The sequence below is a fragment of the Drosophila santomea genome, chromosome 2R, assembly GCF_016746245.2.
Source record: "Drosophila santomea strain STO CAGO 1482 chromosome 2R, Prin_Dsan_1.1, whole genome shotgun sequence".
Classification (NCBI taxonomy): Eukaryota; Metazoa; Arthropoda; class Insecta; order Diptera; family Drosophilidae; genus Drosophila; species Drosophila santomea.
In genome coordinates, this window is record NC_053017.2 from 20848583 (window position 1) to 20869984 (window position 21402).

The 21402-nt window shown below is 44.9% G+C and overlaps 2 protein-coding genes across 2 annotated transcripts in view; one reads left to right on the forward strand and one right to left on the reverse strand.

Annotated features, from left to right (window-relative positions):
* LOC120445311 lies at nt 1-2054 on the reverse strand. Its single transcript, XM_039625621.2, has 3 exons — nt 1917-2054; nt 1407-1631; nt 1-1357 (listed from the first exon to the last, which is right to left on the reverse strand). Exons 1-2 carry the CDS (start codon nt 2047-2049, stop codon nt 1453-1455), a joined length of 312 nt encoding a protein of 103 aa, XP_039481555.1. The 5' UTR covers nt 2050-2054; the 3' UTR covers nt 1-1357; nt 1407-1452.
* LOC120445307 overlaps nt 1-18171 on the forward strand; it is a 48791-nt gene extending 30620 nt beyond the window's left edge. The window contains exons 5-14 of the mRNA XM_039625617.1: nt 7691-7823; nt 8085-8228; nt 8316-8516; nt 10153-10221; nt 11109-11218; nt 11281-11495; nt 12656-12794; nt 12909-13014; nt 13084-13246; nt 15860-18171. Coding sequence (XP_039481551.1) covers nt 7691-7823; nt 8085-8228; nt 8316-8516; nt 10153-10221; nt 11109-11218; nt 11281-11495; nt 12656-12794; nt 12909-13014; nt 13084-13246; nt 15860-16998 — 2419 coding nt within the window. The 3' untranslated portion in view covers nt 16999-18171. The remainder of the gene's footprint in view (nt 1-7690; nt 7824-8084; nt 8229-8315; nt 8517-10152; nt 10222-11108; nt 11219-11280; nt 11496-12655; nt 12795-12908; nt 13015-13083; nt 13247-15859) is intronic.
* Nucleotides 18172-21402: the final 3231 nt, after the last annotated feature.

Genomic DNA, 21402 nt, shown 5'->3' on the forward strand with positions numbered 1-21402 from the left:
AACTATAGGTATAATCACGGGGTATCTATAAATGTTGCATTTGACATCTCACCACTTCTAAATCAAAACCATGTATACTATGTATAGAAGAAAGTTATGTTGGGTTACTATACAGATATATTGTTTTTCAAACTATCTTTGCCCACACATTCAGTCACACATCCCTCACACGAGGATTAACGATTCCTTTTCTGCTGGCAGTGCAATGGGCACAATGCACAAGTGCTGCAAATACATGCACATGACGGATGCCGCCAGATGAGTATTTTATAAATAATTCGCAGCATGGGAAATTTGAAAGAAAAGTGCAATGGTGCGCTAAGTGCCAGCCGAGCAATGCAGTTTTCCCAGCGAGCAGTCGCTGGCAGCGACAGGCGAATGGAAAGCCGGAAAAGTCGGGAAAACTGAGCGAGTGCCAGTTTTTGGCTTTTGTCTAGAGCGGACCGAGTAATTGAATTGCTGAATGGCTGCTCTTGGGCGCCCATTTCGGGCTTTTGGGCTGAGTTCCAGTGTGGCACGTGCAATGTGCCACCAACCGAGTTGAAGTTTTAGTACTTCGACTGGCTGGCTGCACATTCCGCTCACGCACCGACCCAAAACAGAGTTCTTTGGTCGAAGCACAGCGGACTGAAAAACTTTCTACGCTTTCAAGTATCTGGGCTTGGTTTTTGGCTTAAATAATTTTGCCCCATCTTTCATTTCTTTGAAATAGTTTCGTTATTTTCCTTGCTCAATGGCAACTTTTGCAATTGATTGATTTCGGGTTAAGAAAAGTTATAGTTATCTGGTTTGGCAGAATTCGGAACGATCAACAAATCTAAAACTGATAAATAAAACAATTTTTCCATAGTTAAAACTATTGGTGCACCCAATAGCCACGAAGTGATCCAGTAAAACGCTTTCTAGAATTAAAGTTGTGAAAGTAAATGCTAATGGCTGTCAGCCATAGCACTAATGACAGCTGTTAACTATGAAAACCCTTTCATACTTATGACAAAACACCGCACTGGAAGTGGGCGTGGCCGTGGGCAAAAGGGGCGTGGCAGTTGGGCCGCACTTCCACTCTACTTCATGCATAATTCGCAATAATCAATGGCCGACAGCAGACAACAGCAAAGCAGCCAGCAGATTGCGAAAGCAAAAGCACAGCAAAAGCAAAAGCAGAGCAAAAGCAAAGCACATTTTGGCCAACAAACTATTTTCACTTAGTGGCCGAGTTAGTGTCGGTAGGGAGTGGCCAGGATTACGTGGCTTTTGACTGACTGCAGAAGGGTGGTCTCTTTGCCTGCTTGTTGTCTTGAAAGACATCGGGCATTTTCAGAGCAATGATTTAAAGTCATGGACTTAGACAGATTTACTGGAAAACCCAAATAAGTTTATTTACTTTTTTTAAATGAACACTTTACCTGGTTTATTTCAACTGTGCAGTTCATTACCGCACTGCGAGTTGTGCTATTTGTTCAAGAAGAATATCTCCTTGGTCTCGACCATCCGCTGCTCCACCGGAGTGGCGGTAGCCAAGCCCTCGGGATTTGGCTTATAGCAGTAGCAGGGATACACCAATCTGGTATCATCCGAATCGGGAGTGGCTCCTGGCCGGGGAGTAGTTGTGAACCGCAGCCTCTGTTGCCCTGCAAAACGCAATTATTATGTACATGTGCAAATGGTTGAATGTTTGATTTGATTATGGTTCAAGATGCCATTCATATGTGCGCAATTCACTGGCATCAAAAATGATTTAATGGAAATGAATTTGGCTGCGGGCAGTTGAACAAGCGCACAAAACATGTTTTAATTAATTGCAATTTCTCGTGCTATTTGTTACACATTTTTTTAAATTCACTTTTAATTTACAACGTATTACCTCCTAATGACTCTGTGTTATTTATTTATATATAAAATATATATGTACTCACATAGCGACTGGTAGTACTGTTTGTGCCACCAGCTCAACTGCCGTTGTGGCGACTCGGAGCGAAATAAAGTGGCCGCCGAGGTTGCAAGACCCAAAAGCAGTAGAGCCAAGATGTAGAGCCACTTGGAGACCATATCTGTTTGCTAATATTTCACCCAGTTTGCCGCCCCTTTCGGGACCTTGGCTAATGGCTTCCGTAATTATTGCAAGCACTTCACTTCGTTTCAAGTAAGCGTTTAAAATTCAATTACACACGCCTGCGAGAAAAGCGATGCTCCATGCCAGAGCTATTTGCACTGCAAGGCGGCAGGTGGCAGGTGGACTTTTCAAAATTTAATTAAAGCAATCAATTATAAAGTTGGCTCCCTCACACATGCCTACTTAGTGTTCGATGACTTTCCACGCTCGATAAATTTCACACGCGCAGCCGTTGGGAAAATTCAGGGGGTCAGGGGTCAGAGGTCGCAGGATTCTGGCTTTGTGAGGCTGCTCCGCAAAGGAAGCTGTCTGCCGCTGGCGGAAGCCCAGCAACTGCCTGCAATTAGTTGCAACATAAATTTGGCCGCCCAAGTGGACGGAGGCACTGTGGGTCGACCGGAAGATGTGGTGGTTGGCTGAAAATGCTCAGAAAGCGAAAAGAATTACATTTTTGTACTCCAAATTACCAATACCAAGCAACCAAATCATTTTTTGACCGACTGTGTTAAAATAATTTTTTCCCAAATTTTCGCATTTTTTGTAAGGGGTAACATCATCAAAAATTGCAAAAAATTTGAAAAAACTAGCATTTTTTTTTGAAAGCACAGTTCGATTGGAAATTTAATTACGAGCTCAACGAGGTATGACATTCCATATTTGGGCCACTATTTCGAATGCTGTGATCAAAATACTGATAATTATTTACGCAAAAGAACAGAAAATCGATTTTCGCCAAAACTTCAATATTTACGATTGGTATTTTCGGTATAACTTGGCTAAAAATGGTCAGAAAGCGAAAAGAATTACATTTTTGTACTCCTAATTACCAATACTAACCAACCAAATCACTTTTTGACCGACTGTGTTTAAATAATTTTTGGCCAAATTTTCGCATTTTTTGTAAGGGGTAACATCATCAAAAATTGCAAAAAATTTGAAAAAACTAGCATTCTTTTTTGAAAACACAGTTCGATTGGAAATTAAATTACGAACTCAACGAGGTATGACATTCCATATTTGGGCCACTATTTCGAATGCTGTGATCAAAATACTGATAATTATTTACGCAAAAAACCGGAAAATCGTTTTTGGCCAAAATTTCAATATTTACGATTGGTATTTTCGGTATAACCTGGCTAAAAATGGTCAGAAAGCGAAAAGAATTACATTTTTATACTCCTAATTACCAATACTACCCAATGTAATCTTTGTAAATAACTTAGATATAAAGAAAAATTCGTTTAAAGTAACTCAGATTAGATTAAGTTGTCCAATTAAACGCTAGTCCAATTAAACAATTTCGTTAAATAAAAAAAAAGACACCATTTTTATTTATATGTATAAAGTTGAGCTAAATATATAAACAAAAGCACATCGCCCGCTTGGCCCACTGTAGCGGTCGTGCTGAATTAATGTGAAATGTTAAAAGTTCGTTAGTTCATTCTAGTTTGCACCGCGTGGCAGCTGCACATTGCGAATGGTTAGCCTGGTCGGATAGAATGCAATGCACTCGGGCAGCAGGAGGACGTCAAACAAAGCTCATTTGTTTCAGCGGCTTACGGCGGGCAACTGGGGGGCAGGAAGACCAAAGTTGAGCTGTAGCTCCGGGCAAAGTGGGCTTCTCCGCCTGCTGCCGGAGTCGTAGGGACGCCACACTCGTGACCAGCCATGTCCGTGTCCGGCTCGTGTTAATAATGTGCTACTATCAGTTTCCCATTAGTTGGCGAAATTAATTTGTTTACGTTGCGGCTGAAGCGAGGAGCACGAAAAATAAAGGAACACTAAGCGAGGAGCGTGGCGGAAACTTGCTAATTAATTTAATTTGCTATGCGGTGTGTGTAGCTGGCTCATTTTTCTTAATTGCATGATATATGCAGGCTCGTCGCCGGAAAAGCCAGAAACGCCAGAAAAAAGGCAGAAAAGCCAAGCGAAGCCGAACAATAAGTATCCACATTAAGTTAGAGTTAATTTTATTATAAATTATTTGGCCAAACGGGCGCTAAAAGGCACAAATCACATTAGGCGCCCGCTGCGAAAGGACACGAGAGTCCTGCCACCAAGGACCTCCTGCTGGGGCAATAATTTTATTTGATTTCATTTAAGTTTCGCTTAGCGCTCACAACTCTGCGGGCGCCGACAAAGTTTCAATATTAAACAGGGCCAACGGGCAAACGTGGGCGGCAACGAATGGCTACGAATGTGGTCTGTAATCCCAGCATTGTATTTACTTGACTTATGCTGCAATATGGCTCAAACACCAACCACCCCCTTACCCACCCTACACACCCATTTCTTGGGGACTCAGCATAATGATGCAAACGGAAACGGAAATATCAAATATCAGGCAATAAGCCAGCCTTTGTAAGTCGGCAGCAGGCACTGAATGTGTGCTTGATTATGGATTTGCATGTGCAACCCACTTCTACAGTTCCAGAGTGCCAAGATCTGCATAGCCAGGTACAGTTTGTTGGCTTTAATGTGGCCTCGCTTTAAGCCAAATTTCCACGCCTCTCGTGCGCCCAAAAATGGTTTGACATCCATTTCGGTAGCCTGTCATCGGGCCGTATTTTAAATTAGTTTGTAAATGAAGGCCGCCTAGCTGGCTGGCAAATATGGCAGATTAAGAGCTTTGCTCAGAGCTGTCAGCATGTCCATTTTCCGGCCAGTCGACAGAAACGCTTCAAAGTCAGAAAGCGATTGCAGATTTGCTAATTGAAAAACATGGTGGTAAATTACAGTAATCACCACACAAAACCCCAAGTGGAAACTAAAACTATAGAAACTTATTTCCCAACCACAAGTGAAGTTGTCAAGCATTTATAAAAAAAAGTTTAAACAAAAACGTAATATATAGGATAATAGTTCTGTTTACATTTATTTTAAATAGTACTTCTAACTGAAAACTTCTTGATTTGGAAGTAGCATTTTTGAAGTAGCAATCTGCCAGCACTGATGCTGCCAACACATCAGTGCTCACTTTGCCAGCGAGGTGCAAACTACAAACCTGATTATGTGCATTAGCAGCCACGACCGAAAATTGGGCACGCATGGCGTATACGTAATGTGGCGCTGGTACAGCAGATGAGTTGTTTACAAACAGGCAACAAAACGGGATGCGTAATGGTGGATAGGTTTGGTTGGTAATGGTGTTGGCTTTGGCTTTGGCTTGGCTGCTTGTGATGGTACATCGTATTACGTTCGTAGCAATAAAGTTGATGCCATATTTTGGTTACGCGGCACTGAACACCACCATCTTTATGAACTCGCAAATGGAGCAACCAGGGAACACTGCTGTCGCCAGTTTTAAATAGCTGGTACGTGCATGTATGGCGGGTATTAGGATGTTGGATATATATTACGGAAGGGAATAGGGAGAATAGGGCGAATAGACTACGGGCGAATCCCGGCCAGAAAAGCTCTACAGATGCATTTCACTTACTCACGTAGTGCGTGTTTGTTGCACGTGCTTCGCATCACAAGTTGCACTCCTCCAAATCCCTAATCCAGCCCCAAAAGTGCTGTGATTTCATGTCATCCCAACCTTAAAGTGCACTCCGAGCAGGATTTAATCAAAACCCATTACATGATGTACCAATTTAAGTCAATATGCTAGCGAAATGTCACAGTTAATTTGAATTCAACAGGCCTGACCAAAGCCATTAGCAAATTTCGGCCTCAGAAGATTTTGGGCCATGTCGATTAAGGCTCATTTGTAGGCATTGGGCCGAGTTCTTCGAAAAGGCGTTTGTCATATAAATCAAGTATCCGCCAGATAGGCAAACATTGTCACATCGCCAGGCATGGGGCAACAGCCCAAGGCGCAAACTAATAAATCAATAAGACACACACACGTATATCTATTTCTATTTCTATATGTATATCTATGTATTTATTTGTGGCACGGAAACGGGACAAACTCGTTCGGTCGGCTCAATCAGCTTATTTTCTAATATCCGTTTACAAATTATCTTCAAAAACTGTCAACAACAAAGCCAGACAGACAAAGGGCGACGGCATGAGTAGGGAAAATGAAACCACAGCAAATAAATGGCATTGGGCAAAGGCAAATAAGAAATGTGGAATAACACACGGACATACGGACACACAACACACATCCATCCGAACTTGGTCCAAAAAGGACGAGGAAAACTGGACAGTTGGGCCAGTTGCAGGACACCAAGGCGTTGAGATCAACTGCCTGGGAATTAACATAATCATTACGATAATGTAATATGGCCAGTCCCGCCGCTGTGCATTTCCCAGTGGTCCCTTTTCCCCGAATTTCGCAATCAATAAGTTGTCAGAAACAATCAAATAAATACAAACTGATATGTCAATATTAACTGACAGCAGGCACCATCACGGCACTCCGATCCCGGCCATTCGAGTCCCATCCATACCCGATCCCTGGGCCACCGGATATGGCCGGGACAAACACATTATGGCCAACGGTGGGTGGCCTGCGAAGAAAGTCGGGTTATTGAAAAGAAAACGAGAACGAAGTTCACGAGTTCATGTGAAACTTTTCTCTTTGAAGCAACGAAATGGAAATCATCCTTCCCGAAAAGCCGCCCTTCTCAATAATTGGGCTCCATTATATTTTTCAATTTAAAAGTGAGCTTGTGCAGGTTTCTATGTTACAAGCAGGCATTCGAGTTTATTTTGCTTCGGTCCTCAAAAGATTTATTTTATTTTTTAACAAAGATAAAACTAGCAAGCATGTTAACTTTCCCATAGAGAAAGTCTTACATCAATTGAATGGCCACACATTCAAGTGCAGACATAGTGCACTTTTGCCGCAACATTAAATGTTCAATTTCTATTTCATTGAAAACCTATAAGAAATTCCTGTAACTTTAAAACCCCTGAAGAGAAATGCCGCAAGAAAACATTCTCCAGCGGGAGAAAGGACACAGCTCCGGCGTGAAAATGCGGACGAGTAGGCAGGCCGAGATTATGCGTAAAACTCTACATGTGTTCCGGCCGGGAGCCTCCAGCTGCCTCCAGCTGCCTCCTGCCAGGATTCTGCTTAGGTATGCGTGTAATTGGGTGGCTGCCCATTGCCGAGGCATATAGGAGGCAGGATATGGCAGGATTCCAGCTACTGGCGAGGGGTCGACGGCTTAGTGCACCCTTTTCATGGCTTTATGTCTTTGTAAAACGACAAGGCCAACCCATTCCCATGGCCAAAGCCGTCAAGGACAGCAAGAAAATAATTTTCTGCTATTTTTTCCGGACTTCGGGAGCCCGGAACCAAACACGCATGTTCTTTTATCCTTTCGTGCGAAATCGCAAACCAAAACCCAAACACCCAACCCAGCATCTACTGAGCCCTAGACATATGCACAATCAGAGCGGGAATTTATTGTTTGTTATCGCTGGCCAACTGGACACCATGGACACCATGTCCATAAATATCGGCCGCTGTCGGTACACCGGTCTTATTGAATCCAGTTATAAATGGCGCCATTTGGCTTAAGTGGCGCCCAGTCGATTGTTAAGCTGACAAATTAATAACATAAACTCTTAACGCCTTCTGCTGACTCCACGCTCTTTCTTTCTATATCCTACCCGCAGGGGCACATCTGGCATCGATATCGACTTGCGCCGCGTGGACATCGACCAGTGTCCGCAGCGCCACACGCCGGGCACCAAGAGACCGCTGAACATCTTCGCCGGCACGGACAAGTGCAAGCAGCGCACCACCATGGTAAGAGTCCGCCGGGCTACACAGAGAGAAATGGGAGCTCTTCAGATTTCAATTTCAATGCAAAACACGTTCCAACTCAGTGTGAATTTTGATGAGCCACCTTAAAAGTGAAATCTCATTACCACTTTGATGCGATTTCTAGGAACACTTAAGTTCCCAAGAGATAATTTTATTGGCATATTTACGTAGCATATTTATATTTACTGTGTAGACACCCGAATTCTTCGCAGTCAGCACTTAATTTTCATTTCCATTCCTCAGTGCGAGGCCATCATGGGATTGGGCTTCCGGCGCGGCTCCTACAAATGTCTGTGCCGCAAGGGATTCTACTTCCCGGACATCGTCTCCCAGCACAAGTTCTTCAACGGCAGCCTGCTGGAGGAGGAGTATGAAAAGCTGATGCTGGTAAGTCAGTCGTATGCCGGTGGCGAATGGGAAGTGCCGCGCCAAGTGGCCGCCGTAAGAGTCTTATTCTCATTAAATATGTATTAGGGCAAGAACTCCACGTACAACAGCAACAGCGAGTACGAGTGCCTGCCCTGCGCCGAGGGCTGTGACTCCTGCGAGGACTCCTCGCCCTGCATCGCCGCCCTCAACTGGCCAATGCGCACCAGCATCCTGGCGCTGGCCTGCATCGTCATTGGCCTCCTGCCCCCGGCCGCCTGGTTCACCTTTCGCTACCAGCAGGTTAAGGTGAGTGGAGTCCCCCGGTGCCCGGAGCCGGAGTAGCATCTTAGATCTGCTCTGAGTAGGTTATCTGTGGGCTGCCAGCAGGTGCTAGCCAAGTTGTGCCTGATTTCATATCAACAGATTTCCCAGTTTCAATTAGCTATTAGGTTCCTTTTAAAGTTGTCTCAAGACTTTAAGGCACTCTTTTAAGTGCTTTAGGAAGTGGATTTATTCTCAGCTTGATTGCAATCTAATTCATTTCACTTTGGCATCTGCAAACGCAATCTGATGCTCAACTAATTGGTCAGCAAAATGAGAACTTCCCGACGAGGTGAAAGCATTCTAATCTGCTTGCAAAAACTCACAAGCTACCAGCTACCAGCTACAAGCTACAAGCTACAAAGCTCCTTTGCGAGTCACAGTTGTGGAATTGAAAGCATTGCTGAATCTTTTAAAATCCGCACCAAATTGTAAAGCCATTACAATGGCATTATCCCCGGCCAGTCGGAAACGCTCCATCCATATTTTTTTTTCAGTTGCTTACTGTGTTGTTGCGACTATCGGTGCGCACTGTCAAATAGCGCTGATCCCGAGCGGGCCAACCTAAGCTGCTGTCATCATTCAGCCGCTAAGCGGCTTACCATTGTTAGAATCGAGTTAATTTCGTACGTGCAGCATGGTCAGGATGGTCAGGATGCCGGGCATCCTGGCCAGCAGTCAGCAGACCGATGACAGGCGGCAACAGGCCAACAAGGCAACCAGCCAACAGGACAGCGGATATTGTCGCGCATAAGCGGAAGTGCAAACATTCGCACAGCCGACCACGCCCACATCCTGCTGCTTCCTGTCACCCACAGTGGGCGGCAGTAGGAGTAGGAGTAGCTCCTGGCCCTCGACCTCCACTCGAGTGTCCAGCTGCCGGCGTCCAATTGTCTGTGCCGTTCGCATTTCAGCTACTCGCATTTGTCTGCTCCACAGCGGATGTAATATATATGCACTGAAAACAATCTCCTAGATAAGGTAAACGTTGTTTATTCTCCAATATATGAAAGTGCATCATAAGCTGCTGAATTTATGCTTCATTTTTATATTCTTATTCATTTTCTGTACCCAGTGAATACTTGTTGGGTGCGGCAAGTGAGTTATTCCGTTCCCTTGTCGCAGTCTGGCATTTGTGTGCTGTCTCTCCGCCATCCCCACATCCTGCATCTCCCCATCCCCAGCTCACCATCCCCTTCTCCATCTCGAGTTCCCTTACCCATCTCCATCTCGAATCCCCTTGCCCATTCCCACGACCCAGTCCGTTCCACTTGTCCGCCTCCCAAGGCAACTAGCCAACTAAACTGTTTTCATTCGTAATGCGATTCTGTCGCATTTGTGTCTCCGGGGAAGTCCCCGATGGGCGCAAGTTGGTGTGTGTGTGTGAGTGTGTGTGTGCCCAAACTAATTAAATGGCGCTAAACATGCCGCCCGACATCCAACATCCCACATCCCCCATTCGACATCGGACATCCTGCCAAGTGCGGGTCCAAGTTGGAGACATCGGGTCCTGCGGAGATTTCCTTGCGTCCTTGGGCAATCGTGCGGATTAAACGATTTCAATTAAAATTTGCAAACTTACTGCCTGCGAGTACTTAATTGGAAATGTCCTGTTTTCCAGGTGGTGAGGGCCGCCAGTCCGGCTTTGTTGCGGGTCATCGCCTTGGGAGCATTCTTCATTTACTGCACGGTAAGTAATTGATGGCGTTTTCCATTAGTCAATCGACTGCATACTCACAATAATTTAGCAATTCAGTTTCGATTGCAAACGCTCGCTTTCACAGCAATCCGAATTAATTAAGAGTCAACGAATGATGCATTCGCTCTATTCACAAGCCGATTTGAAACATTTTCCGGGGGAAAATTCAAACGGCTTTTGTTGAATATTAGTACAATATTACAACTTAATGGAGCCATTCGGCACTCGAAGCCATAAATAGCCACGAAATTTGAATTCGGTGAAAAATGAGATAGAAAAGCGTTTGGCAAACAGACCACTTCAACCCAAAGCCCATCGATTTCGATTTCTACACAATTTAATTTGATTGATTTATGGCCGGCGAAGGCAACTAATGGCATGCCGGCCAAATAAACAACCTTAAGCGTCAGTTCATCGAACATCCTGCGAGTGGCTGTCCCAGCGTTTATTTATGTGTGCCAGATTTATTTGGCCGCCATGAGTAGCTCTTGACGACCACACAAAGGCCCAGAATCGGGATCAGAATGAGAATAAGGACGAAGATGAGTCTGAGGGCCAGAAAGAAGGTGGCTGTCAGCACAGTTTGCTTTATGATTTTTTAATATGTGCAAGGCGTGAAGATAGCCGAAAATAGAAGCCAATATAGATCTTTCAAATAACCTATTGTCCTGATAGCCCGCTTCATCAAAGTTGGCCTATTGTCACGCTGGATTTTGAGTTTGCGGGTCTTTGTAAACCGCCACTAGAATGACAAACGCTAGCTTGCACTTGTGTTTTCAAAAATCATGCGGAAAAGTACGGCGAAATTATTGATTTCCTGCGTTTCCTGGGCAGAAGACAATGATTTAAGCCAATGTATCCCTGTGTTTTTCCCGCAGAACATTGTAATGTATCCGAATCCGAACCTGTACACCTGCACGGCGCGCATTTGGCTGCGTGAGATTGGCTTCTCCCTGACCTACGGAGCTCTGATGCTGAAGACCTGGCGGTAAGGATACGCAATCCCATCTCTTGTATTTTCCAGTAACCTCTTGGTTATCCCGACCGCAGGATATCGGTGATTTTCCGAGTTCGCTCTGCGAAGGCTGTGAAAATCACGGATGCCGCCCTGCTCAAGCGACTGGGCATCATCTGCGGAGCCATCGGCACTTGTCTGCTGGTCAGGACGCTCGTCTCACCGCCGGACGTGGTGGTGGGCCGCACCGCCGACGACCTGAAGGCGTTCCTCTGCAAGACCGACTGGTGGGACTACACATTCACCTCGAGTAAGTTGGGAATACCTAAAAGAACTTGGCTCAAACTATGTTGCTTTGCCATCGCAAATGCCACTTAAAGCGAGCTCTGTTGCCTGCAAATGGAAAACCGCCACTAGGTTCTCATAACACATATGCATGAGTGAAAAAAATTAAAAGCCAGAGAAGCAATGGAAAATGCCAGCTGGAAAGTGCAGCAGCATGACATCGTTGTCTGGCCAACCGGCACAGTGGGTTCAGAACACCTGCTGCTCTTGTCAGCTCTGCACCCACATCAATATTTCCCCATTTTTTTTGGGGGGCTTCGAAACTCACTTGCTTTGCTTTCAGCAGTCAAATGGCTGAAGTGGACGAGTTTCTAGAGAAATTTAAAATCAGCAGTTAAATACTTTTTAATTTATTAACTTGGTTGAGTAACTTGGTTGTCATGCTATTGACTAGGGGAAATGATATATACCCTCCTTTCTCAATTTAAGCAACATATTTCAGTAGTAATAAACTTCGTTTAAAATGGGTTTTCTTGCTAACGCAAAGTCGTGACTTTCAGCTGCAATAAGGTCCACCCTAAAGCGCACAAAAGTGATTTTTCCGTTAACCAAACGACTGGCGTCACAGATCCGTGGCAAATGTTGAGTTGAAGCTGCGCAGGAGCGGATTTGTTGAATATAACTGCGTTCCACTTGCCAGGGCGCTTAATTAAAAAAGTTCAGAAAGGACACGGAGTGCTTCTATCTGCATCTGTGCATCTGGGCATCTGTGCAACTGTGCAACTGCTCTTTTTTGTGACACACACACACAGCAATTATCGCCGCTTCTCGCGTTCATCACGCACTTTGGCAGCAGCCGGCTGCTAAGTAACTTCATTTGACTTGGCTACACGCCAAAGCTCGTATTACATTTATAATTGCATGTTGAACAGTTGTCCAAAAAAACAAAAAACCCAAAAAAAAACTACTTTGGCATTTCCATAGTTGCGGCCAATAGAAAGCGAAGCCCGGCAGCCCCGAAAATGTATTTTCACTCATTTCACATCTAATGATATTCGCGTTCAGCAGTTTTGTGGTTTTGGTAATTAAACTTCAAAGTGAAGCTGGGGCAGCCGCCAAAGTGCACACTGGACCTAATCCCTTTGCTTCGTTTCCGTTTCCATTTCCGTCCATTTCCGCTTCCAGTGGAGGTGCTGTTCCTGGCCTGGGGCGTCCGCCTGTGCATCATGGTGCGGAAGGCGCCGTCGGAGTTCAACGAGAGCCGTTTCATATCGATGGCCATCTACAACGAGTTCCTGCTCACCTGCTTCCTCAACGTGTCCATGTGAGTAGTCCAGCCAGATATGCTCAGATATATGTAGATATTAGCTCAGATTTCCAGACTTCAGCCAATCCGTACTAATTGAAACATCTATTTGATTTACTCCTCCACATCCAGGCTCTTCCTGCAGTCGCCGGCGAATCCGGACCTGCTGTACATCATCTTCTTCTGCCACACCCAGCTGACGGTGACCCTGCTCCTGGCCCTCATCTTCGGCAGCAAGGTGAGTTGCTTGAGTCCCAGACCCACTGTTCCGGGCTGTCTGTGATACCAGATCCCCACTTTGACGCAGGTGTACATCGTGCTGCGCAGCGGCAAGTCGCACCAGGAGAACATCGGCATGGGCACCAAGGCGTCGGGGGCCAAATTCAATTTTCGTCCCCAGGTGCGCACCTTCGCCAATCCCAGCTCGGTGACCACCTCCACGGCCCCGGTGGCGGCCACCACGTCAGCAGGTGAGTCCTTAAGAGTGCTGTGTAGTGGATTGGATTGGAGTGGAGTGAATTGGAGTGCGATAGCGGCCAATTGGGCCATTTGTCCTAATGGTCCCTGCGTATCGACGCTTATGACAAACGACGGTGTCCACTTGACAAACGATCTGCGGAGGGGGAGCAGTGTACTCCGGTGCACAGAAAGAAAATCAAAGTTGCTTCTTGCCATTTAATTTTTGCCAATTTAATGCCTCTGCTTTCCACGTTTCCTCATCATTTATGAAAATGGGATTCTGCAAGTAAGCTTTTGCTTTAGTTATTTATAACCTTATTCACGCAATTGGAACTTTTTGCCGCAGTGTAGCGTCGATAAAGTCTTCTCCCGCGCTGACGGTTATTTATGGCGTATTATTTGGCAAATTAAAAAATGAGCGGGACAGGCGGCGTCAGGGGCACGCTTATCGGAGCTGTCTAGACATGAGCCATGCCACATCCAGTTGACAGCCTGGGATGCTGATTTATGGAGCTTCTCCAGCGCAATCTTGGCTGAGGTTAACCCGCGATTCATGTGTGTGTGTGTATGTGTGTGTGTGTGTGTGGCAGTGTGTTCGTGTTCCCACGGAAGGAAACAGCTCCGGAGCACAAAACTTCCGCCAAGTTGCCGCCGACGCCATATTTGTTTACCGCTTCGCTGGCTTTGATGTATAAACAACTATGCGAACTCCCCTGGGTGGTTGGCATCCATGAACACACACATACAACCATGAGGCTGGTGGGCAGACCAGCCATTCCCACCCAGAGGTGGACTCACGTTTCTGGCCGCCGGGGGAATTTCCATTTGCGTGTGAAAAACTTTGGGACTGCGAGGAGTCTGTAATTGAACTACGATATTGCACGGATGCCACGGCAACGCGGCCAATAACTTTTGATTAGAAATTAAATTCTAACCTGAAGCTACTAAGTTCACCATAAACGTTCCATACCAAGTGCATTGCGAATATCTACGAGTATTCGAAGATTCGTGGCAAGTGAGACCAGCACCAGTTTTAATTGGAAAAAGTTTAAATAAACATTATTGAAGCGTTTGCTTATCAACGTGTGTTTTCACTTATTACGTGCCGAATTCAATAGTGAATTTGTGAGTTTATGGCTTGAATAAATATTTAAAAGAAGCTCTAGTATTTGTCAGTCACGAGAACGCGATTTATTATTCCATTTAGGAAGCTTAATGAAAAAGATTCATGTTTATATTTGAGCAGCACAAATTAATGCACATCCTGGCACAAACTGGAATTTAATCTCAATGGCAGGGAAAAAAAAGTGGAGACTCTTGTTGGTAATTTCAGGAGTTCGCTCCTTTTGGCCATTATACCATTTGGCCAGCCATTGTTATCGCAATGTTGACTATTCGGTTTGATGGCGAACCTTTTTAATTCGAGGAGTTTATTGCCAGGAGCCTCGCTTTATGTTTTAATGCTTTATAGGCTCTCAGTCCGGCGAAGAGGTTTTTATTTAATTTTTTATTACTCGCATTTCTATTTTGACACAAAACGTAGCGCATTTTTGTGGCTGCGTAAATTGTGCGTTAAATTTACATATATATATATTTTTTTTTGGCCTGCTTTTTGCTGGGCGTGTTTTTAAGCGGCTCTCAATTTGCATATTTAAATTGAACAATCACAAAGTAGCAAACACTCAGCCGTCTACCCACACACACACACACCCACACACACACATATGCGCGCTGTATCTGTGTGGCGAATTTAAAATAACTCGCGAGCGCAAAAGGAATATCGTGTTGCATACTAAGAGGGGCACACATAATAAATTCAATTTTGGCCAACGTCGACTGCTCCGCTCGCTTAATTTCCCAGCTATAAATCTAAATTCATCGGACAGTGGGAACAAAAAAACGCCTACTTTTAATACACTTAACGCAAAGAAGGGTCACAAAACCAGTTGAAATCCCTGGTCCTACGGTTGAAATTCTGTTTGTTTTTCCGCTGTTATTTGAAACTTGATATCTTTTGAGTGGACTTGGCTTAAATCATACCGACAGGCTTTCAACCGAATTGAATGACCATTTATCATTCCGCCAGCGAAGAGGAAGTCTGCCACTCTTTCAAGCCGAACTCAAAACCACAACAGCGTCCAACTTTCCCCCCACTTTCACTTTCACATTCACTTCCGCAGACGCTACAAACATTACGCATTTAAATGTGGGGTTGGTTTTGGGGGTTGGCGGGGTTTGGGGAGTGCGAAACTTTTGACATGGACTGGCAACTTTTTAGTGCAAAAGTTGGCAGCGGAAAGAAGGAGCCTCGCTTTTTAACGCGCCACGAAAACAGCGCCCTTCAGGCTTTCACTTCCAAAGCAGATTGTATCTCTACTACATTTGTTGCGATTTCTGGTTAGCCCTTGGGCTGCCAAAATATGAAAGACCACTGACTTTCGACCGCAAATCTTGAATTTCAAACCTTTCTTTAACTGCCTAACTTCGTGGTGCCTTAAACTATGAAACCACACACATATAGATAGATATATATTCCATATTACGTTATTATATCTTGACAATCCCTAACAAGATTTCTATTTTCTCCAAACCCTCTCCCCTCCCCACCTCTGTTGCCTGCCCAGAAACCAAGCTGTCCGACCAGGAGGCGCTGGAGGAGATCCGCCAGCTGAGCATGCAGCTGCAGCGCATCCAGGAGATGGCTCCGCCCAAGGGCGTGGCGGTGATGACGATCTCCAGCCTGCTGGACGGCCTGAAGACGCCCGGTGGCCTGATGGTGGTGGCAGCGGCGGCGGGAGCCACTGCCCATGGCCACACGGCCGCCAACCGCCAGAGTGCCCTGCCCCTGCTCGCGCTGAACGTGGAGATGCAGAAGTACAGCCAGCAGAACAACAACTCCAATGGACGGGGCAGTGGCCGGGCCAGTATACCCACCATGGTGCTGGAAACGCCGCCCAGCTCCACGCCCCCTTCGGCGGCCTACGAGGAGCGGGCCGTGAACACGGAGCTCAGTGGCGACGACTTTCGGGAGCAGCTGCTCCGGCGAACGGCCGATGGCCACATCATCTGCAGTCGCTGCCTGGACGCGTCCAAGGAGCACTACTACTGCTGTCCGCCGCGCAGCGCCTGCGACCACATGGGCTCGCCGAAGGAGGAGGGCAGCCTGAGCTTCGCCAACATCAAGCTGGAGTGCATGTGCTCCCAGTCGGAGGACCTTGATGTGAGCCAGGATGTGGGCCAGCGCCAGCGGCGGCCCACGGTGCGAACGGCGGCCACCAACACACCGCCGACCAGCTGCAAGCGGGCGCCACGCAATCTGCTGGAGGCCGAGCTCAGCATTTCGTATCAAATTTGTGATAACTGTAGAAGTAAGTACAAGCTAACTGGCCGCCGCCGTAGCGGCAGCTACTCCCAGGCCCAGGAGAATCCCCAGCTGGGCCAGCAGCCCGCCGGCCAGTTGCCCATCCAAACCCGCAGCACCGAGCTCCTGGACCGCACCACTGCCGCCGAAGCGGATGAGAAGGATGAGGCGAGAACCAAGGCGGCCCACTCCACGGACGACATTGTGCTGTACTCCAGTGCACCCGAGGAGATCGATCAGCTGGCCGCGCCGGTGGCGGCACCCTCCCTGGGCAATGTGTCCAACAACTCGAATAACTCCACCAGCGGCAGTGGAGGCGCCACCACTCGTCCCAAGCGGCCAGACAAGTTGGTCTTGGATCTGAACGATCGGTCCAAGTACACCAAAGAGGTTTCCGTGTAGAGAGAATGCAGAGCGAATCCTGGCCAGCAATGCGGAGCTGTTCGGTGTCAAGATATCCAACTTCCAATCTAAACTCTGTTTCAGACTTACATATGTGAGATGTTGAAGATGTTGCAGATGTTGCAGATGTTGCAGATGTTGCAGATGTTGCAGATGTTGCAGATGTTGCAGATTTTGAAGAAGCCGAAATAATTAAATTGTTGGAGGCGTTGTGGAAATGCAATTGCTTGGACTTCAAGTTGCCGAACAGCCCGTGCATTGGCTGGCAGCAATCGAAAATGTTTTATGCTTAGGCCAGTTGAATTATCAAAGACTTTACTAAATTATATTTGTACAACTAACTAGATAACTGGTTGATTTAGCTAAATGTAGGCATAAGTCGGAGCCGTAAACGATAACGAAAACACGCGATTTCAGCGAAAGTGATAGATTGATGAAGAGTCAGGCATTTTGCGTTTTGCATTGCTAAGCAAAATGATTTGCAACTATAATGAGCCCCGAATGTTGTGAATTTATTGAATTTGGCACACACCGCAGACGCGAAAGTCAACAATGCGATGGAATTCGTTGAAAGTCATGTGTTTTCGATAGAATATTAATAAAATTTACATTTCGTGTGTGTAGATAATTAAATCTAAATTGCTTACTAATTGAATATCGCAGCGAGTCATTTCCAATAAAAATGATTTGCACACTCATAATGCATTTGCTGTTATATTTATAAAGCCATGTTTAAGTGCCGATCTATTCAAAATGGTAGCCCAACCACACACACACACACACACACACACAGTGTTCATAGTGGCCACTCTGTAATATACTCTGTAATATGAAAAATGTGTTGATGTGAGCTGTACAATACACATATCTCCTCTGAACTCACACACACAATACCTTCCAAAACTAATATAGTGAGTACATAATTGTAGCTACAATTAAGCAGTAAGCATAAATTAGATGTCCCACACCTAGCTACACTATTATTAATACTTTAACATCGATTCAAATCGAAAACCCAAACATTTGCAAAATCTGCGTTGTCGCTTGAAAAGGCCGGAACAACAATTGCATGTATTCAAGTACTGTAGTTAAGCGTTGATGTTATTGAGTTGGAAAGTATGTGCATTAAATGCGTTTGTTTAAAGCAATCCAATAAATGGCGACTCTACTGAATGTACACCTACGAGCAGTCTTTCTTTCTCTGTCACGGCACTGGAACTTCGGCACAAAAGCGATTTGTTTATCTCCTAGCAACTTCATTAAGTATACGCACCGGGGTACCAAATCGACATGCATTGCGGGGTGAGTATGCTAAAGAGTCTGCACTGAAACAAAACGTTTAATCACTTCAAAATCAGCAGAGGAGTGATGGGAGTAGTCATTTCATTAGCAGTCAGACTTACCACCATTCTTTTGCAGTGCATCTATCTATCTGATGTGGGGCAGTAGATGGAAAGTGTTGGCGCCTTTTTGCGCTTTATGAGCACGTTATGGTTTTTATCTTTATGGACATGCCTGCGTGTGACCCTTTTACCCATTTATGTCTACCATTTCCGGAATGCCTTTTCAACTCGGGCACACATATTTTTGGTCCTTTACAAGGATGCTGCTTAGACGGAGACGTTAATTTAAATGTTTTACGGCCTCATCGGATGTTGTTTTGTTTGTGCCGCTCTGTTCCTCGTTTTGTTTGGGTTTGTTTTGTTCTCTGCTTGTTTGTGTATCAAATTAAACTTCAGCAGCCAGGCAGACAACTTTAGTGCTACGAGTTTCAGCCTCCGAAAAGGACATCCCCAACAGGATGCGTGTGGAGGCGGCGTGCAGTGAATGTTAAGCACTCGCAGCCGGGAAAAGCCAGGAAAAGTGAAAATTCATTGGGCGCGGCACGTTTTCCGAGTTTCTTTAAATTGAATTTCAATCATTACACCTCATCAGATATGCCAGAATAAACATAAAATATTTATATATAAATACATATATGTATGCTGCTACTGTTCGGTGTAAGTTGCAAACGAATTCCATCTTCGCAGTTCCAGCAGCACGTGACAATATTAATTAAACTTTCAGCATATGCGTCAGTGGCATGACTGTCGCGATTTTAAAGCGGAAAATTCAGGGGCAAGTGGGAAAACCCGCTGACATCAGCGCAGAAGTAATCGAGGCAGTTTCCGCTTTGCAACCGAACAGAATTTTATTTTTATTAACACCGCAATGCCGCTGCAGCGAAATATCGCCCAGCCAATGCCATTTTTTGCCATTTTTTGCTATTTTTGGGGCATTTTTCCATGGCGGGCATTTACTATTTTTCATTTAATTGCCCTGCAAAACAAAAGCAGTCGAGTGTTTTTTTAATGTCAGTTCGAAATTCGAATGCGTTGCAAGTGGCAAGGAGCAATTACGTGGAGCGTTTACTGCGAAATGTGCGGCGAATGCGTGCAATTAAAATGGGATATTTTGCATTAAGCATGCATATTTATGGAGTTCTGGATAACTAAATTGGAAGTGATTTTATTGATTTGATTAAACAACACAAGTGATTCTCCATAATGCTTCCGCTATATATGAATATAGTTTTGTGGTTTGTGTTCAGCTTACTTAAATTGCTTTAAAGTGCTTTAAATGCCGCCATCGCACTAAATTCATGTGCTGTGCCATTAAGGGCGTTTAATTAAACGCCTGTTGCAGAAGCAGGCTCGCCAGAAAGTCGAAGGTAAAACTTCCCCCAAAAGTGGAAACTGGATCATAAATTTCAAAGCGAATTGAGTGACGGAGCGAGAGGGAGGGATTGGGAGACTGGCTTTTGCAAACAAAGAATATGGCACTTACCAGAAAACACAAATTGCTTTTCTTTTGCCAGCCGGAAAATTGCACAATCTTGAAGCTAAAACTGTAGCTGAAGCCAACTGGAGCTGAAATATATTCAACAGCCGATGGTCTTTGATGGCCAAGTGTATTGTTTTGAGCCCGGTCTAAAGCGGCTCTATGGCGTTGCCAAGCATTTCAAGGATTTTTCCATCTCTTAATTACGGCAATAAATGCCAATGGCAATTTCTTCGGCATTAAATAAGAACATGTTAACGGCCTGGCAAGCCTTCAAAAAGTGCCTTCGAATAAAAAAGCAGCTAAAGGCGGAAAACTCCACACACACACATATGTGTGTCAAAAACAAAGCCCAAAAGGAAAAGGGAGTTGGGCGGAGACCACTTGCCAATTGAGTAACATGCTGCCGGCAAGGACACGTGCTGCTGGGCGTGGAGCCAATTAAAATTAAAGGAGCCTCCTCCGGATCGGTTGGATATGTGTTGGATATGTGTGGGCGCCTGGTGCTGGAATCCAATAAAATAAAATTGCTCAACACCTTATTAACAGCAGCTGCCGCTGAGCCCGAAAGCAAAATGGCCTAAACGGTCTAGCAACAGCCGAAAAATACGGCTCTCCGGAGACGCGTACATTTGGCTAGGTGCGCTGGGCCTCAAGTTCAACATACCGAAGTGGAATAGTTTTAAGAAAAATGTTGTTTTTTCCTTATTTCAGATAAAGGTTTTGGTTATTTGGAAAGTCCACAACCAATTCACGCAGTTCGTAAAAGTAAAAAGCTTCTTAAATTAGGCCATTTATTTAAGATTAGTCAGATCCATTCAAGTTTTCTTTCAGATGGACTCCATTACATAGCCTTCTCACAGGATATATAAAGAATTTGTTTTATGTCTTAATTTTTGTAATCAAATCGCCATGCCAAATCCAATCCACATTGTCTATTAATGTGAAATGCTTCATGCATACGAATTCTATTGTTTATTATACAATACAGTACTAGTCCAGATCATCCAGCCTATTATGGCCAAGAAGAGTGCACAAAAACAACACATAAGTGTTAGTTTGGTTGGGCAAGTGCTCCTCCTAATCTCTTCGGGGTTTGGCGGAGAGGGCATCAGTATCGGGGTGCTAACCTCTTGGAACTCCGTACATTCCTTAAATGGAATCGAGCCCATTGCCTCCTCATAAGAGGGAGGAACTGTGGAGAAGTACTGTGTTTCACTCATTTTGTTCTTATCTCGACTTGTATGACTTTGCCAATGTTTTTAGATCCGAAAAAGATTCAATAGATTTTTAAATTTCAAAGTTGTAAGCACAACTGCTTTATCCGAAAGTCAAAAACAAAGTTCCTAAAAAATCCTGATAAGCAACGTTGAAATATACACATAAAGCAAATAGCCACAGTCATTGAAGTATAACTTTATAAACTTCTTTGATAAGCAATACTAGTGGATGGAATGTTTGTTCTTCTACAAAAATATACATTTGATAAGCGAGCCATGATTGAACGTCTGAAACCAAGGCAATTGTAAGCACGACTCCTGCATTTTTTAATCAAGTAATTGTATTGAGAATCCAAAGCTCTTA

What these genes read in the sequence shown, in the direction of transcription:
- LOC120445311 (XM_039625621.2), bottom strand. Translation starts at nt 2,049, where the DNA reads ATGGTCTCCAAGTGGCTCTACATCTTGGCTCTACTGCTTTTGGGTCTT. An exon ending in ACAGTACTACCAGTCGCTAT is followed by an intron (nt 1,632 to 1,916) that starts GTGAGTACATAT and finishes TGCGTTTTGCAG; the next exon opens with GGCAACAGAGGCTGCGGTTC.